Source organism: Chelonoidis abingdonii, chromosome 5 (assembly GCF_003597395.2).
Source record: "Chelonoidis abingdonii isolate Lonesome George chromosome 5, CheloAbing_2.0, whole genome shotgun sequence".
Classification (NCBI taxonomy): domain Eukaryota; kingdom Metazoa; phylum Chordata; order Testudines; family Testudinidae; genus Chelonoidis; species Chelonoidis abingdonii.
Window position 1 is genome coordinate 101,215,669 of NC_133773.1, and position 18,334 is coordinate 101,234,002.

An 18,334-nucleotide genomic window follows, 5' to 3' on the forward strand; every position below is an offset into this window, starting at 1 on the left:
ACCATTATATTTAGGTGTTAAATATTAGTATTTGTAAGCTTCAGAATTGTAATAGTTGGACTATAGTTTCTGCTCAATGGAGTTGCAGTCCATAAGCTCTTTTTCAGCAAGTATGTATGGTGGTGAGGGATCCTGATCCAGACTCTACTCTGAAATTGTGTAGATTATAACTAATATGAGGGCAGTGAGAGGGACACTTAGGAAAACTAATTTTAAGTGATTTCTAGATATACTCTGTCCTGGAACTTTATAGATAAAAGGCTTTGATCCTCTTTCATAGCACTTTCTATTTAGCCTAATACATCCTTTCCAATGTCTCAGCATAATGAACTTTGAGAACAATTAGACATTTTCATTAAAATATTTTATAAAAATTGGCAAAGTTCAGATTTTGTACCCTGATTTTTTTCTGCTGGACAGGAGCTATTTCAGTTGTATTTACCAGAGCAGTCAAAACTCATCCCACAAGTTGCAAAAATTCTGCTCTCAATTACACCCATGTAACCCTGTTGTCTCCAATAGGGTGTCATGAGTATAGCAGAGCAGTTTGGCATCCTGGCTGGGAGATTTTTTAAAGTGGCATCTAAAAAGCAGGCAAGGAGCTTTACATATGCAGGATAAACACACCATCACTATTATCTATACAGTAGTAGTATTCTAGAAAAACAGGTCTCTGCCTCTAAGAATCTGTGGTCTAAACAGATTACAAAGAGGCAGGGAGAAGGAATTTGAGAGTTTGCCGTTTTAACTTGGTATTTATCCTTGGCCTCATCTCCCTTTTTTCGTTTTAAACTGATGTCTTTGCACGTTTCTATAAAATGCTGTGCACAGTAGTGATGCTGAACAACTGACCCCTGAAAATACAAATATAGGAGAACTACTATGCCTTTGTTGGTTCAATTCACTATAGACTTTCACACCTGTGCAAAATGGGTGTAAGCATTGCAGCGAGTTTGGTAGCATTTTACACCCACTTTGCACAGAGGTAAATATGCAAGACAATGAAAAATAAGGGCCTCAGTCTTTAGAGGAGTTGGACATTATTAACCTCCCAACCTAAGGTAAGGATTATGGAAAAATATCTAAGGAAAATATATGTAAACATAGATTTTATGGAGGAAAAATAATGCTACAGATAAAGTTGTTTTGTTGTCTGCACTTATAAATCATATTAGCCTAGCTCACCTGACCATTGCTTCAATCTTCTTTTTGTATTTAAGATCTATTTTATTGCGGTACTCCGGTCTCATCAACATAGCAGCAAAACTGAAAGCTGAGTTTTTCAGTCCTGCTCTATGACACTCAATCACTGTTGACGTCAGGATTGGGACAATGTCTGCAATGAAACAATGGCAAACATTCATCTACCACTAGCAATGCTAAAAACCTTAGCAATAGAGCAAACAGGGTTGAGAGGCTTTTGAAGAAATTCTTTACTCAGGGCACAGAGCTACACCGATTTTTGATACTTGTATTTCCACACAGATATGCAGGGTTTGAAGGGATCTCAAAAGGTCACCTAGTCCATCCTCTTGTGTTGAGCCAGGATTAAGTATAGCCACTCCACCTTCTTTAACCTGCTCTTAAACTAATAGAGACAAGGATAACACAACCTCCCTAGGGAAACTGTTCCAGTGCTTAATTATCCTTAAAATTATAAAGGATTTCTTAATATCTAACTTAAATCTCTCTTGCTATCAAGTAAGCTGATTGCTTCTTGTCCCACCCTGGGTGGACATGTGACCAGCTGTTCTCCCATACTTTTTATAAACAACCTTTTACCTATTTGAAGACTTACATTCTCCCCTCAGTCTTGTCTTTTCTAGAATAAACATGCCCCATTCTTTCAACCTTTCCTGACAGAGCATGTTTTTTTAAACCTATTGTTTTTGTTGGGCTCCTCAGGACTCTCTCCAATCCATTCCCATGTCTCAAAACATGGTGCCCAAAACTGGACACAATAATACAGCTGAGGTCTCACCATTGCTGCACAGAGCAGAACAATTACCTCATGTGTCTTACATAGGACATTCCTGTTAATATATCCCAGTCACTGGGTTTCCTCTCACTATGGTGCATTTCTGAGACTGAACATATGACCTTGGGAATTGTTAGATTATCCCCACCTCTCCCAAATATGGTCATGGTTCACCTCTTACCGTAGCTCTATTCATAGCAAAACATTCACAGTGTCTCTGGACTGATAACTTAGGTAGAGACATTAGTGGCTGGGAACTTGGGAGCAAACAGTCAAGTATAATTTCTGTCACAATGTGTTTAAGAGTGCAGGAGTTAGTGTAGCTGGCAAGTGCTGGTCATGCAGAGCAGCCTAGGTGTAGGCAGGTGAAAAGCGAACATGTGGTATAGACATATGTACTGTCACTACTGTTGTCATATGTGAGAGGATGCTGCATGTAGCAGTTTCTCAAAGAAATTTTACCTTTACCTTTGGTAAGTAGGTAACAGTATTCCCTAGACTCAGTATAAGGCATACAGCAGTAATGTCTAATTACCAAAGTAAAAATGAAAATTTTAAAGGTAACTACTATATAACAGTGAGCCAAGCACTAACATCTTGCACTTGCACTGTACTTTGTCCCAAGCAAGGACTGCCATAATGGTAGGACTCCCTGGCCTTGCAGTACTCTCTTGTACTGAAGATGTAGTACATCTGAAAGACGACAGATGAGTTTTGTGGCAAGGTCCCAGAGTTGACCCGCTAGTTACATATGATATTGAGACTGTGGTTCATGCAACTTAATACTGCAACCATTTAGCAATTAGTATGGTTGAGGACACACTTAGCTAGCAGTGTTGCCCTCATCACACTAAGGCCTTCATACCTATGTGCCATGTAGCAAAGCAGGTTTTCCACGGCAGGACAGGTTTAACTTTTACTACATACCTACACTTGTTCAAAGATATGCACAACAGTAGCACAAGAAGAAAGTGTCTGATGCACTGGATAGTTAATTCTCGTATGCTTTTTTGTGTGTGAACAGCACTTACGTGATGGGAACTTGCTGATGTTGTTAGCTACACGAATAAGCATGCGTGCACCCTTCATGTGATCTCCACGTTTAACATGAGTCTGAAATAAAACAAGTGGGTATATTTACACTACAGATTACAGCAACAGCATTTGGAGGATCTGAAACTAGTAAATGCTTTGCCGCACTATATTAGAGCCCTGCACGGATAAAAGAATGTGGATCCGCATCCACCACGATCAACCTGCGATCTGCTAGCCATCTTTTACCTGTATCAGCAGCACCAAGCTGTCTCACAAGGGCTGGAGGGGAGAAGAAGAGGTGGAGGAGTGAGTTGGGGGGGCAGGGTCTTGCAGGGAAGAGGCAGCAGGAGGGTGGGTATTGGGGGTAAGGGGCAGGGTCTCAAAGGAGCAGCACATTGTGTGCTGCTCCAAGGGGTTTGCTAGTGATGGCACACTGCGAGTGCAGTAGTGCATCTTGCATCACTGGGGGGTGGGGTGCCGGGGCCCCACCTGCTCCAATCCTCGTGGTCAGGGCTACAGGGCTGGGCCATGGTGAGGTTGCTGGTGCTGCCTTAGGGGTCCACGCTGCTGGGCAGGAAGTGGCGTGGTAAGTGGGTGCTGGACAGTCCCAACTGTGACCTGCTGCCCAGCCCCAGCCACTGATTGCTGGCCCCAAGTGTGCTGCACCCCCTGGGTTGCACGAGCCAGATGCCGTGGGCCAGGTACCTCAGGTGAGTAGAGCCCTGTGTGGTTGTATCTGCATCCGATCCATTATCCACAAAAATGGTCTGTGGCTATGAAGTGGATATCCACAGATTTGCAGGGCTCTCTCTATACTATACTTGGTATTTCAGCTAATCTTTGAACTACTTGCTACTGTAGCTTCTCAAACTTTTGTAACTTTTTCTCCTTTGGGCTTTACCTCTCTAAGCTTTTATTAATTTTAGGTTTTATTAACAACAGTTTATAGCCTGTAGCTGCCAGTAAGACTTTTCCATGGACAAATCTCCAAGTTATCAGCAAATCACTTGAGGATTTAAAGGTTGTCTGATAAGGCATCAAACCATTCCAAAAGATGCTGGGCCAAACTTTCTGCTGGCAGTGCACTGATGCAATTCTACTAAAATCAAAGATAAATATAGTTTCCTCTCATACACAGTCTACAAACGTAAGTTCTCTGCCCATATATTGTAGTGGGATACATCTGATGTTTTGTAATTTAACCGCCTGAAAACCTCCACCATCAATACTGCCAAAATAGATACAAAACCAGTAAGGGGAGGCCCACAAATATTTATGGATGGAGACCTCGACTAGGCTCTATGACACCTATATGTCTGCCTCACCACTTATTTTCTTTGTGCCACTGGAGGGGAAGATTATGTGTTTTGGGGAACCCTATTTAGCCCTCTTTATCCTCTGAAAGACATGGTGAGTGAGGTATATATTGGACCAACTTCTGTTGATGAAAGAGACATGCTTTTGAGCTACACAGAGCTCTTCAGGTCTGGTCTTTATCCTCTGGCATTATTATATCATTTTTGTAGGGCATCTCTCCTCCCTCTGCCCCAACCTCAGGTCCTTCTCAGAGGATGACTTCTTTGGTGCCTCCATTTTCTTATGACCTGTCCCTAAGCCAGCTGAAAGTGCTCCTACTGACTGTTCTTGAGCCTGCTATCTCCTTGCTCGGGTGAGGAAATGGAAAGCCACAGGCAGAGCAATGAAATCTAAGGAAGGAGAGATGCAGGCTTTAGCAGCCCCAGCTATCTCTAGTAATCGTAAAACTACAACCAGATTTTTATTTGATCCCGGTTGCACAGGATAAACACAAAGACCCGAGCCACGTAACAGAAAACCAGGGCTATCCCGAGTAAACCAGAACTTTTGGGACTATGCTATTCAATGGTATAAAATGACTGATAGGCAGTGAGCTCACTGAATGGAAATGGAATATTCTTGTAACTAGTGCATTTACCAACTTCCATCTGTATGTACTATCAACAAACATGCCAGCATAATTAATCTATACAATTTATATAAATATTGCATAGAATTTGCTTCATTAAAACACTAATTCTGAATCTGCATTACCTTTACTAAAATATAGCTGTGTAGAATCATAAGATTTGTAGCCATCTCAGAAGGAATTTTAATTTTCTGGGTTTTGAGTTCTGAATACATACTAAAAAGAACATCATGTGCATTTCGGTAGTTTCCTTTAAAAGAAAAAAGTTAACAGTAAATGTATTTTTTTCACAACAATGCTGTTACACAAGGGATATAATTAAACTCAATTGTAGGCTTTTAGCAGAAAATTTGCAAGTCAATTTGTCTGGAAAAATCACAAGCACCTAGATGCCTGCTACAATATCCTAGATAGCACTAGTTTAGCAGCTAAACGAAAAAAAATCAGTGTGACATGGGAAGAAACGTAAAAAGTAGGACATATGTGGAACAGCTCAAAGCACATGTAAATCATAATTTTATTTGCTGCTGTCCCCTATATTAAAAATGGAAGTTGGAACATCCATTACTTTCCCAATAAAGTACAAAAGAGTAGTTTTAGGGCATCCTAGGATGGATTTCCTTTGTTTCTGGACAATGATTATTTCACATCTTATTTCTATAATTAGTTAAATATCAAATACAGTGTGTTATTTGAAGTTTTAGTTTAATATCCTAGTATATGTCTGTATAGTACCTTGCTAAATTAAACAGGTGGAAAAAGATTTCACTTCAGATCAATTAAAGCACCACATTATTATTATTTCAGGATTACTGCTGTATTTTCAGGTTTAAGGAATTTAGACAATGAATAATAAAACCCTTGAACCTTTATGTTCTATGCTTACATCATGAGCACATAACTGTTTTTCACTGCTGTGGCGCAGCAGACCTTTGACACTCAGTGCCATGGGTTTGAAATTTTCCAGCCCATTGCAGAGCAGTAGACAGCTGTTAACTTGCTCAGAATGTGATTGTCCTCCTTGTCCCTGAGGCTGCTGTTTTTCTTTTAAAAACATTTTCCATAACTTATTTTAAAATAAAAGAAAATAGAAAGTTGTTATAGGACTGTTGCCTGGACTAGAGCGGGAGCAGCCAATGGAGGAGATACACTATTTTGCTTCCCAAACCCCTTCCTCGTTCATTTTATTTTTCTCTCCCTTCTATCTAAAATCTAACCAACCACTAAAAAACAAGTATCATAAAAAAAAAAAGAACTTTTAGAAGTCTGTTCTTTTAAAAGCAATCATTACAGGTGAAACTCCTACTAATATCTGTTTGATGTAGCTAAGGACTGCAGGATCAGTCCCTAAATTAGAAGCCATGTCTACCAGCCACTGCAATTAAGGAACAGACCTCCATTATGGGGAAAAGTGAAGTTCTCGGTAGTCTCTACTAATAAATCTACTGGGAATTAAATAAAAGAAATTAAGAAACTCTCTCCATGACTTTCCAATCTCACTACCACCATCACTAGGGGTAAGTCTATACTGCAGTTAAAAACCCACAGCTGGCCCATGCCAGCTGATTCAAGCTCACACTAAGGGGCTGTTTAATTGTGGTATACATATTTTGGCTCAGGTTAGAGCCCAGGCTTTAGGAGAGGGGTAGGCAACCTATGGCACTTGCACTGATTTTCAGTGGCACTCGCACTGCCTGGGTCCTGGCCACCAGTCTGGGGGGCTCTGCATTTTAATTTAATTTTAAATGAAGTTTCTTAAACATTTAAAAAACCTTATTTACTTTACATACTACAATAGTTTAGTTATATATTATAGACTTATAGAAAGATCTTCTAAAAATGTTAAAATGTATTACTGGCACACAAAACCTTAAATTAGAGTGAATAAATGAAGACTTGGCACACAACTTCTGAAAGGTTGCCAACCCCTGCTCTAGGATCTTGTAAAGTGTGAGGGTCTGGCTGCAGGCCAAGCCAGAATGTCTACACTGCATTTAAACAGCCCCATAGCCCAAGTCAGATGGCATGGGCCAGACATGGGTTTTTAATTGCAGTGTATACACACCCTATAAGAGTGCTTTAAACTCCCATAACGGCAACTTCACACTTTCAAATAAAGACTGGATATAAAAGAAAATCGTTAGTGCACACAAGACGGAGGTCTTTCTAAAATTGATATATGCCCTTCTCTGAGCATGCTCCTATGAGTGGTAGTATCTAAAATATTGCTGGGATGGAAAATGGAATCCTGTTGTCACATCAGTAAAAACAGAAGTATTGAGTGACCTACCTGCAGACTGCTCCTCTCTGGCAATTATTATGGCAGTTCGGGCAGCTTCTCTGTATTGCTTTAGTGCCATGTACAAGCGGAACAGATACTTGGCGTCCTTAATCAGAACAATACAAAAGTAATTTTGCTGATGGAACATATACTGCTGTATCATCTTCTAGATCTTAATCTCTCTCTAGCTCAAGCAAATGTCAAGAGGCAGTTCAGATCTGTCTGTGAACTCTGTGGCTTGGCCATACCCTGTCTGGCTGTGCATCGTGTTCTCTGCCTGTGGCAGTGCAAATAAAATTGTGATCCAGTTCTCCCACTTCTTTCATTGCTAAACTAGCTTTTTAAATATTTTTTTGGGGAAGTAGTGAGCAGAAATCTCTCTTCCCTTCTCTCCATCAAGGAGAATTTTTTTACTGGACCTCCACCCCTTGATTAGGATTGTTTCTAAACTTCTCCTCAATAAGTCCCAAACTGCTCTTGGATTGAGGAAGAGATTACTTTCAGGAAGGAAACAATCAGGGAAATTTTTCCATTCTTAATAAACAGTACATGAAAATACAGTTGAAAGATATCCCTCTTTCAGCTGGAATGTAACATTCATGTAAATCTGCTGACATGAGAACTTCTAAAATATATAATAGCTTGAAAAAAGTTGAAGAGAAAGCACACTAATCATGAGGTGACTAATACTGAAGAAATTGGACACTGATTTGGCTACAGTAATGTCAGATCTAGTCAATCAGAGAAGTTTTTGAAATTTACCTAGGGGTTTTGTTTCTGCTTTTTGGTATTCTACAGTAAATTTGTAGTGGAGGAGCAATTATGGAAAAAAAAAAGTATATAACTTTTATCTTACAAGAACCTTTTAAATAATTATAATTGAGTTGTAATTAAACAACTATTATAGAAAAGTACTGATGCTAAAATGTTGACCTTGAAATTCTGTTCTGCAATCAGTAGCCCCTGATTCAGTAGAAGATAAAGAACAATGAATTAAAATTACTCCTTTTTTTTAGCTGCACCTTCAAAAGAACAACAAGGAAGTCTAAGTAGATCAAAAGCAGGAAGCCTGCAGGAGAATGCGTGGGTCCACTGGATTTATCATGAAATAAAAGGAGCAATTTAAGGAAGTTAAGGGCAGTGCAGAGAAGCTTAGATGATTTTTTTAAATCAGTCTTCACCACAGAGGAAGTTGGAGAGACCTTCTCTTTTCAGGTAATAAAAAATGATGTACTACCAGATACTTAGGTATCAAAAGAGGTTGTGCTGGAATAAGATGAGACTAAATTAATGCCAGATTCTGCCACCTTTTACACAAAAATACCACCTTACTCTGCCTGAAACCCCTCTGAAATCAGCAGTACTTCTCATGGACTAAGATACTATTTTGCTTGAGTAAGGGTGATAAACCCCAGCCCTTAAAGAGCAGTAAGTCACCAGAATCAGATGATATACAGCCAAGGGTATGTCTACATTACAATTAAACACCTGTGGCTGGCCCATGTCAGCTGACATGGGCTTGCAGGGCTCCGGCTACAGGGAGCCATGGGTGTTTAACTGCAGTGTAGATAGACCCTGAGAGATGAGAAGGAATTTAAGAATGAAGAGGCTGAGCTGCTATGAAAAATATGTAACCTCTCATAAAAGTCAGCTACTATACCAGAGGATTAGAAGGTAGCAAAGGTAACTGTCTAGCTTTAAAATAGCTGCTAAAGGATAATCTCAGACATTACAGCCCAGCAAGTCTTACTTCAGTACCAGGAAAATTGGATGAATAATTAAAAAAAAACAAAAAAAAAACAAAATTCTAGAATACTTAGATGAATGTGATATGACAGCAGCAAACTAGTACAGTTTCGGTAAAGGCAAATCATGCTCTATTAAACTACTAGAATTCTCTGATTAGCAGCAACAAATAAAGGAGGAGAGAGAACTAGCTGGCAAATTACATGGACTTTCAAAATGCCTTTGAAAAAGAACCTTCACAAGAGTTTATTAAGGAAATTAAGTAGTCATGGAATGAGAAGTTAAGTATTTTAGAAACTGTCTAAGGACATAAAACAAAGAGCGGAAGTAAATGATCAGTTTTTGTAATGGGGAAAGACTAATTGCAAAGTGTCACCACTGTTGTTGACATATTTTTTTTACTGTGCTGGAAAGGGTAGTGAGCAAATTGGTAGAATTTGCAGATGAAGCAACAATATTTAGGTTAGTCAAGAAGGATGAAAACTGACAAGGGACCCTGACAAAACTAGACAAATTGGCACAATGACAGCAGATGAAATCAATGATGACTTGCAAAGTGATGCAAATAGGAAAGAATAGTTTGAATTACTTATACACATTGCTGAGTTCTAAATTAACTACAGTCCATTCATCTAGAGTGACCAGATGTCCCGATAAAATGGGGACCGTCCTGATATTTGGGTGTGTCATAAGTAGATAGGTAAGGGTTAATTTTCTTTTACCTGTAAAGGGCGAACAAAGGGGGAACCAAACACCTGACCAGAGGACCAATCAGAGACCTGGATTTTTTTTAAAGTCTGGGAGGGAACTGGAAACTCGGGGTCTTTTTGTTTTCCTCGGCTGTGAGTAAACAAGCTTTTCTTCTAACTCCATCTTCTTTCAAATATTCTACTAAACATCTGTGAGTACAAAAGGAAACAAAGTAATAGGCTGTTATTTGCTTTGGTTTGTAATTACATGGTGTTAATTTTGCTGGACTGGTTTAATGGGGCTATTTTTAAATCAACTGTTTATTCCTATTTTCTTATACGCCACTCCCTGTATTGAATTTCTTAATGCAGTGTTTAGTATATGTAAGTTCTTTCTTTTTTTATATAAAGTTTTTTTTTTAAAACTTGTGGAGTTTCTTTTCTAGTGAGGCAAAGGGAAGAGAAATTTCTGTGCCCGGAGCTCTGTCTACCTCTGTGTGACAGCGTAGGGGAGGGGAGCCCAGGCTCTGTGGTTACTTTCTCATTGTCCCGGCTCGGGAACAACTACGGGGAAAGTTACAGGGAATAGAGGTAAGATTAGTTCTGTTTCCCTGTGTTGGAGGGCTGTCTCTTTGGAGAAGAGGAGGCAGGTTTCTCGGTATTGTGATGTAAAGAGATTGCATCAATTCCCTCAGGTTGCTCAGAGCGGAACGACTGAGAGAGAGGGAGAAGGGAGGGGAGATAATTCCCTTACCGGTAAGACTCATACTTCTGAGTCTTGGGGGTCTTTCCAGGGGAAGTTGGGGAGGCCAGAGAGGGGGTCCCCCCAAGGAATATTTGAGGAACCCGGGCTGATAGGAGCCAGAATCCTATCTGGTGGCAGCGAGATAAGATCCAAGCTGGTACAAGCTTGGGGGAATCATAGTAAGCACCCAGATTTTGGACGCTAAGGTCCAGATTTGGGACAGACGTTAACCACAGGGTGGTTGTCCTGCGTCCTAACCGATCTTTGGTCGGGATGCAATTTGTTCCGATATTTCGCTCCGCCACAGCACTTGACTTTTTTTTTTTTTTTTGCTCCGCCAGCAAACGCCATGTGTCTCGATATTTTCTTTGTCTCATCTGGTCACCCTACACTCAACTAGAAGACCTGGGTAGCATTATAGACAGTTCAACAGAAACCTCTGCTCAATTTGCAATAGTAGTCATAAAACCAAAAAGCATTAGGATATATATAGAATGGGACAGAAAATATGATAATGGAATTATGTAAATCAATGGGGTACCCTCCCCTGGAATACTGCATTCAGGACATCTCAAAAGATACATTGTGGAAACAGAGGGAGGTTAGAGAAAGGTGAGAAAATTGTTAAAGGCATGGAGAAACTTCCATATAAGGAAGAGACTGAAAAAATTATGATTCCAACTGATGGAGGAGACAAATAAGAGGGACATGATAGAGGTTAACAAAATAGAGACTTGCATACCTTCCCTCACAACAACAAAAAGACATTCAATGGAGACTGAAAAGAGACACTGAAAACTGATAATGGGAAATATAATTTTACATAACATAGTTAATCTGAGGAACTCACTGCCACAAAGGCTAGTAACTTACTGAGATTTAAAAAAATTAGATATTTATATAGATAATGAAACTCTACAGTTGCATTAGATAGGATAATATACTGTATTAGATGGGACAATGCAATCATTAATTGACTAGAGTTAGGAAGAAAATTCTCCTATCATCAGGTTATTACGTAATTGTCCACCACACGGATTTTTGTACCTCCAAAACATCATCTGACCACTGTCAGAAGATGGACCACTGGCCTGACCTGGTATAGTGTTTCGTATATACCTCATTGTGGATGCAGCTAAGGTAACAAATCGACTCCAATTGTGTCTACAAATAAATTATTTTTACATCTTCAGTTGAGTCCAGTTTATTTTAAATATGGCCTTAAATGTTTTAATTTTATATTGTATGCTTTTAAATTTGGCTTACATTTTTTAAATTAGAGAAAACAGCTTTAAATAGAAAATTATCCTTCTTAGAACTTTTGGAAAACGTATTATTAATATTCAATAGACCATTACTACTTTTTTATTGGAATTTGGCAACTTTACAGAATTTTGTTTTCAGGGTTTCTTGTTTTCAATTTTTAAAACATTTTTGTATCTAAAAAATAAACACAGAACAGCAGAATCTTGTTAATTAACACTCTAGGTGATATGCATTATAGTAAGCAAAAAACCAGGATATAAATCAAGGATATTGGATCAGAATCCTTTTGTCTTAATTCTGACAAGTGTAGTTTAGTATTATATGTAATAAAATTTATTAATATATTATATTAGAATACAAAGGGTATAAAAACATTTTGATAAATGTAGTAAAGGCTTAGTAATATAACACCTCACTACAGCCCTGAGCTATTAACTCTTTATTGAGAAGTGGAGTGAAAGAACCAGGCTATTCTGCGAATTATCTAGTTTGGGAATAAGTGAAGAGAGGATTAACAAATTTCTGCCGTATGGCTACTTCAATGTAGATTTCATCTTCAGTGAAATAAAAATTCTACCATCTAAAAGATGTTATTCTATAAAAATGTGATTCAGATTGCCTGAGAATTTCAGTCAGGCATTTTCCTCTTCACCATAATGAAGTTAAAAAATTTTTTTTCTTTAACAAGTTACAGTACTATGATTTGATAACGTAAAACGATGTTACTCACTGAGAGAGACTATGGCAGATGGGGTAAAGCATTCAGAAGAACAAGAGAGAGCTTTTAAATGAGGAAAAGAATGCCCTTCATACAAGTTGCAAAACAATGTTAAACATTACAATGAGTGTATTCCCACAATGCTATGATGATTTATAAAAAAAATTAAACTATTAAAACTGGTTCTCAAACTTTTTCATACTGTGGGTCACTTCCAATTCCCCATCCCACACATTCCACGGGGCAACCAGGTTGCTTGGTTGTGGTTTACAGAAAAAATAATGTAAGGACAGGCTCAGACAGTCAGTTCATGTCCCACCCACAGTTTATATCTGTGTGGAGCAATATTTGTTAGTACTAGATCTCCCATCACAGCCCGTACAGTTCTAATCTCTCCAGGTCACTTTGCAATTGAATTCTGTCCTCTTGAGTGTATGTTGCCTCTACAACTTTGGTGTCATCCAAATGTCTGATGAAAGGCAACATTACAACAAAACAGCACCCAACAAAGACAGATAAAGTGGCTGCTCAAAGTGCAGAGATTTTTTTTTAATTAAAAAAAAGACAGAAATGTCACTAAATGCCCAAAGGACCAAGACTGGCCCTATAATACAGCAGAGAATCCTGTGGCACCTTATAGACTAACAGACATTTTGGAGCGTGAGCTTTCGTGGGTGAATACCCACTTCGTCAGACGCAGGTAGTGGAAATTTCCAGGGGTAGGTATATATATGCTAGCAAGCAAGCTAGAGATAACGGAAAAGGATAAATGGACACAAATCAGATATCATGAATGGCAATATACAAAAACCTGTAGGAGAGCACTTCAACCTCCCTGGCCACACTATAGCAGACCTTAAGGTGGCCATCCTGCAGCAAAAAACTTCAGGACCAGACTTCAAAGAGAAACTGCTGAGCTTCAGTTCATCTGCAAGTTGACACCACAGCTCTGGACTAAACAAAGACGTGAATGGCTTGCCAATTACAGAACCAGTTTCTCCTCCTTGGTTTTCACACCTCTACTATTAAGAACAGGCGCCCATCCTCCCTGATTGAACTAACCTTGTTATCTCTAGCTGGCTTGCTAGCATATATATACCTCCCCCTGGAAATTTCCACTACCTGCGTCTGACGAAGTGGGTATTCACCCACGAAAGCTCACGCTCCAAAACGTCTGTTAGTCTATAAGGTGTCACAGGATTCTCTGCTGCTTTTACAGATCCGGATTAACACGGCTACCCCTATAATACAACACAGCAAGGAAGAGGCTGGAGCTCTGCAACCTCACTATAGAGCTGCAAACCACAACTAGAATTCTGAGAGCTTGTAGCCCTTCAGCAGCAACTACATATCATCTCAACAGCTGTCAAACCCAGCTCCATCCCTACAGAGCATAAATTTGTGATTCTGAATTTACAGGACTATGGAGATTACACTGTGGAAGCCCTGTAGAGTCTTTCTGATGCAGTGTATGTATGGGAGCAAGTGCCTTCTCTAGCTCAGCCACAGAGGACCTCAGAGAAACTGAAGATTACCACCCTCTGACGGCTGTTAGCAATGCTAGTATATTTTAAAACCTAGATGAAAAATAATCATGCAAAGATAATATGGGCAAAATTCTTTTCTCAGATCCACACTGCAGACCTACACTCCTATATTTTGCTCACCTAGTTGGTGGTTTGCACATGTATGGAAATCAAGATACTGAAGTAGAGACTGGTTGTGTGGATATGAGAAGAGAATTTCACCTCTGAAGACACTGTAATTTCTCTGAGCCCTTTATCCTGAAATATATTTGGTATTCTTGGTCTTCCTTTTAACATCAGACCTATGGCATTAACAAGCAGGATTAACAACACTGGTTAACATTACTAACCAAGCACACAAACATGACAACTAATACAAAAAATATAGCATGTAAAAGGGGAAGACGGATTAGTACAGCCTATTGGTGGTAGTCTACCAATTCCCCATGCCTGCATCACTACCTATGGTGGGAGAAGTGACCTATGGACTCAAAAGCAGCTCTATTTAGTCCTCTTTGTATAAAGGATGCTGGGTATGAAATGAGGGCTCCCAGAAGGAAGATAAAAGCAAAAATCCATAAAGCTCCTGCAGGAATGTAATGGTGGTGTTGGTGGCCTGTGAGATACAAGAGGTCAGACCAGATGGTCTGGTGATCCCTACTGACCTTAAACTCTGTGACTTCAGAAAGACTTCCCATAAGCGACAATAAAAAATGAATACCTACAATATTTTATGTTCTTAGTGTTAAATAACTCAGCATTCTATATATAAAGTATGTCATTAAAAACTCAAGATATGGATTCGCTAATCTTTAGTTTTCTTCTTACTATAAACGCTTTATGTAGTCGTGTACAGATCACATATGGAATTGTATATCCCAGCACAGTGTACTTAATTTTTTATCTAAGATAAGTATAAGTGTAAGTATTAGTATATTTGCAGTTAGAATTGACTGTAATAAATCATTTTCAACTTTGAAAATTATATGATATTAGATAATGAAGTACAAAAATAGAGGACCAGATTTTCAAAAAAGTTCAGCATCCATTTAGGTTTCTAAACGAAGTAGCTAGATTTCCAAATAACTGAAGAACCCATTGTCCACATATCAAATGGGAGATGCTTCGCAGTGAGCCCTTTTGAAAATCTGATCATTTACTTTACGAACTTAAATGGGAGCTGAGCACTTTGTCCAGAACGATGTTTATATATCCCTCCTCAAAAAAAGCAATCTACAACTACTAGGTGTCTGAAGGGCAAAAGATAAAAGAAATCATCCTATAGAACAGAAACTGGAGAAAAAAGAGTGATAGGAATATAGTACCTTGGGCATGCCATCACTCTCCCCCATAAGGTAGTCTATCAGCTGATTGGTTAGTGCTTCATCTTTTGCCTGTCCCACCTATTAAAGACAGAGGAAAAACGTCAACATGTGCCTGAAATATGGGGAAAAAGAATTAGATTTCTCCATAGAAAACCTCTGAACTTAGATATATTTAAAACATGTTTTTACCGGTGTTATGTTCTCAAAATGCAGTAAAGCAGGTATCTATTTGGTTGATCAGCTTCTCTTTGACATGCTGAAGTCCATGTTGAAAATCTAACACACTATGGCAAGGATGTCATAAACTACTACCTATTTAACGGGTTTTTAAATTGCATCCATTAAATATTAACAAGATCTAGATTTGGAATTACAGACAGATACGTTATTTACATTCCCTTTTTTCAGCATCAGTGCTAAGAAAATTATTTGGGATGGCATCAGGAACTTTTTACCTTAGCCCTTGCTTTTACTCTTGCAGATTCCTCCTTACATCTATAAGCTATTCAAATTCTGCTAAACACTAGGACGACAACTTACAGTAGAGACACAGATTACTTGAAAAGCAGGCTGAATATTCAATTTCTTAGGTTTATCAATGTTTCTTACTGTTTCAATAGCCATTTCTATAGCCATGTTATCTTCTGTGGTTGGACTTTTCAGAAAGTGTTTTAGTGCCTGAAACAAAAATAGAAATACAGGGGTATAACAGATAAATGACATGGTATTTTCTTTATAAAAGCTTTTTCCCTATTTTTGAAAAATTATATTTTAATTCATCTAGTTCTGCAGCATCCAGGAAGGAAGGAGAAACAACCTTTGATTACATTAAAATTACGTGATCCCTGAGCACATGTTGAGAGCATTCGTGTTGTTTCATATGAATCTGAAGTCAGTTGAGTCACAAAGTAGTGAAAATGACCAATATGGATGACTACACCAGGACCATGGCGGTACACAAGCATCAGCTGCTGTCCCAAAAGCCGCTGTAGGAAAAAATATACTGATGAAGTCTTTCTGAAGGGCTTGCTGGACAATTACAATCCAGAACATCACCCATACTCACTCTGGTTCCTCCTCACTCCCATGGCCTCATCAGAACAGCAGGAGCATTCATAGTCTAGTCCTGGCACATTTCTTATCAGCACTGACAGCCAGCAATCAGAGGAAATCTGCTCTACTGGGGAATTACAGAGCACTGCAACCAAGTGCTCTGGGCACTGGGGCACTCACTCACTGGGAGGAGCAGGTCACCTACAATGGTCCCATCCCCAGCAGTTGGTAATTTTCAAAAATTCATAACCCTGCTTTTTTGCTCTCAGGACATAAACATTCTGCTTAATATCCAGCAGCTGACACACTCAACTTGTAACCAGTCTATAAGAAATATGCTAATTTGCATACTCTTTCCTTTAAAAATTGTGTTTCAATAAGCTACAGTATTTAATCAATTAATGAGATTTTTCTACAACTGAACATTCAGACAACCAAGTTAACAGTAACTAAACTAACTACTGTATATACTCGTTCATAAGCCAAATTTTTTTAAGTAAAAAAGGGAAGCACCAGAGAAGGGGGTCAGCTTATGAACAGGTATAGAGAGGGAGAGTTGGAACACAGCCCCTTCCCACAACAGAGGGAGCAAGGAGAGGCAGCATAGCCAGCAGAGCCAGAATGGAAGAGGTGGGACCAGAATCTCTCCGCTTCTGGCCACACTGCTCTCCCCTCAGCCTCTGAAGCAACTGCAACTCCCGGGTTGGCAGGCCGCAGCTGTATCGCTTGGCCCTGCCCTACAGATCAGGCTGAGGCTGCACCATCTCACCCTCTGAAGCACACTGTGGCTACGCCACCCAGCCCAGCCTGCTGGAACATGCTGCAGCGTGGTCTGGTCTGCTGGAGCAGGCTGCAGCTGCACTGCCCAGCCTGCCGGAGCAGCTCCAGCCAGGACAGAGACATCCTCCCTTGGCCCTCCCCAGATAAGGTGGGAAGGGATGGGATGGGAAGAGTGTGGGGTCCCGGGGTAGGGTCACATGGTGGGTGGTCACAGGGGTTACTCCCCTGACCCCCAGCTTCTCCTCCCACAAAACATTTCCCCACCAGTTGCTGTCCTGGCCCATCAGGGTAAGCAGCTTGTGCGCTGGGACACTTTGTTTACTTAGGTTTACCTCTGTGCCTGCGGACACTCGAGGTAAACAAACCATCTCTGCCCACTAGTGGCTTATCCTCATGGTCTGGGAGCCAAAGTTTGCTGACTCCTGAATTATAGGGTCGGCTTATAAATGGGCCATATAAATTTTCCATTTTTACTTATCCATCTAAGGGGGTCGGCTTATAAACAAACCGGCTTATGATCAAGTATATACGGTATGTTAACGTATCACTTAGAGATATATTAGATCTACGATCCATATGAAGCTTCTACTGCTGTCAATAAGAATTATGTGCATAGCTGAATAACATAATATATAGCACACACCCTTTATTCATTTTCTATTTAATAGAAGAAATAATTTCCTCTAAGTTTTGTTGTAGGTAGGACAGTAATATTTTTTCTTCTGATTGCATCAATGTGAAATACGAGGAAGCAGATAAAAAGCCTATTTTTTCTGATCTGTAGGAAGTGTAATAATCCTGGAATCCAGTGTTTTCCACAACCAGTGCTATGCACATTTAAATACTATTGCTGTTTTATCTCTGAATACTAACCCGGGCATATTGACCGCACAGCAAAAAGAACTTGCCCGCCTGAAAATGTTTTTTTTCTCCTTCAAAGTATAGTGCAATACTCTGATAGTCTTCATTGGTGGTATTCTCAGAACCTGCAACACAGACACTAACGTGAGCAAAATTCTTCTCATGAAACAAAGGTTTATAGATCCCGTCAAAGAGGCAAACGATATATTTCACATTTTTGGCTTTTGGTTTTCAAACAAAATAGGGGCCAGCTGGATTTATAACTTCTGTTTTGGACAGTTTATACCTACTTAATGTGCCACATTTGATCTTTGGTAAAAGACTAATGGCTAAGGGTACTTTTAATAAAAGTCACGGACAGGTCAATCATGGCCTGTGACCTGTCC

At 39.5% G+C, this 18,334-nt stretch overlaps 1 protein-coding gene across 3 annotated transcripts in view; it reads right to left on the bottom strand.

The window, feature by feature from the left end:
* Window positions 1-18,334, bottom strand: part of WDR19 (WD repeat domain 19) — a 126,144-nt gene that overhangs the window by 22,815 nt on the left and 84,995 nt on the right. For 2 of the 3 annotated variants that reach the window (XM_032790709.2, XM_032790700.2), the window contains exons 27-33: window positions 17,961-18,073; window positions 15,864-15,932; window positions 15,255-15,332; window positions 7,249-7,345; window positions 5,084-5,208; window positions 3,010-3,091; window positions 1,186-1,336 (exon numbers count right to left, since the gene is read on the bottom strand). In XM_032790709.2, coding sequence (XP_032646600.1) covers window positions 1,186-1,336; window positions 3,010-3,091; window positions 5,084-5,208; window positions 7,249-7,345; window positions 15,255-15,332; window positions 15,864-15,932; window positions 17,961-18,073 — 715 coding nt within the window. The remainder of the gene's footprint in view (window positions 1-1,185; window positions 1,337-3,009; window positions 3,092-5,083; window positions 5,209-7,248; window positions 7,346-15,254; window positions 15,333-15,863; window positions 15,933-17,960; window positions 18,074-18,334) is intronic. The other variant, XR_004375114.2, reaches the window with a different exon arrangement.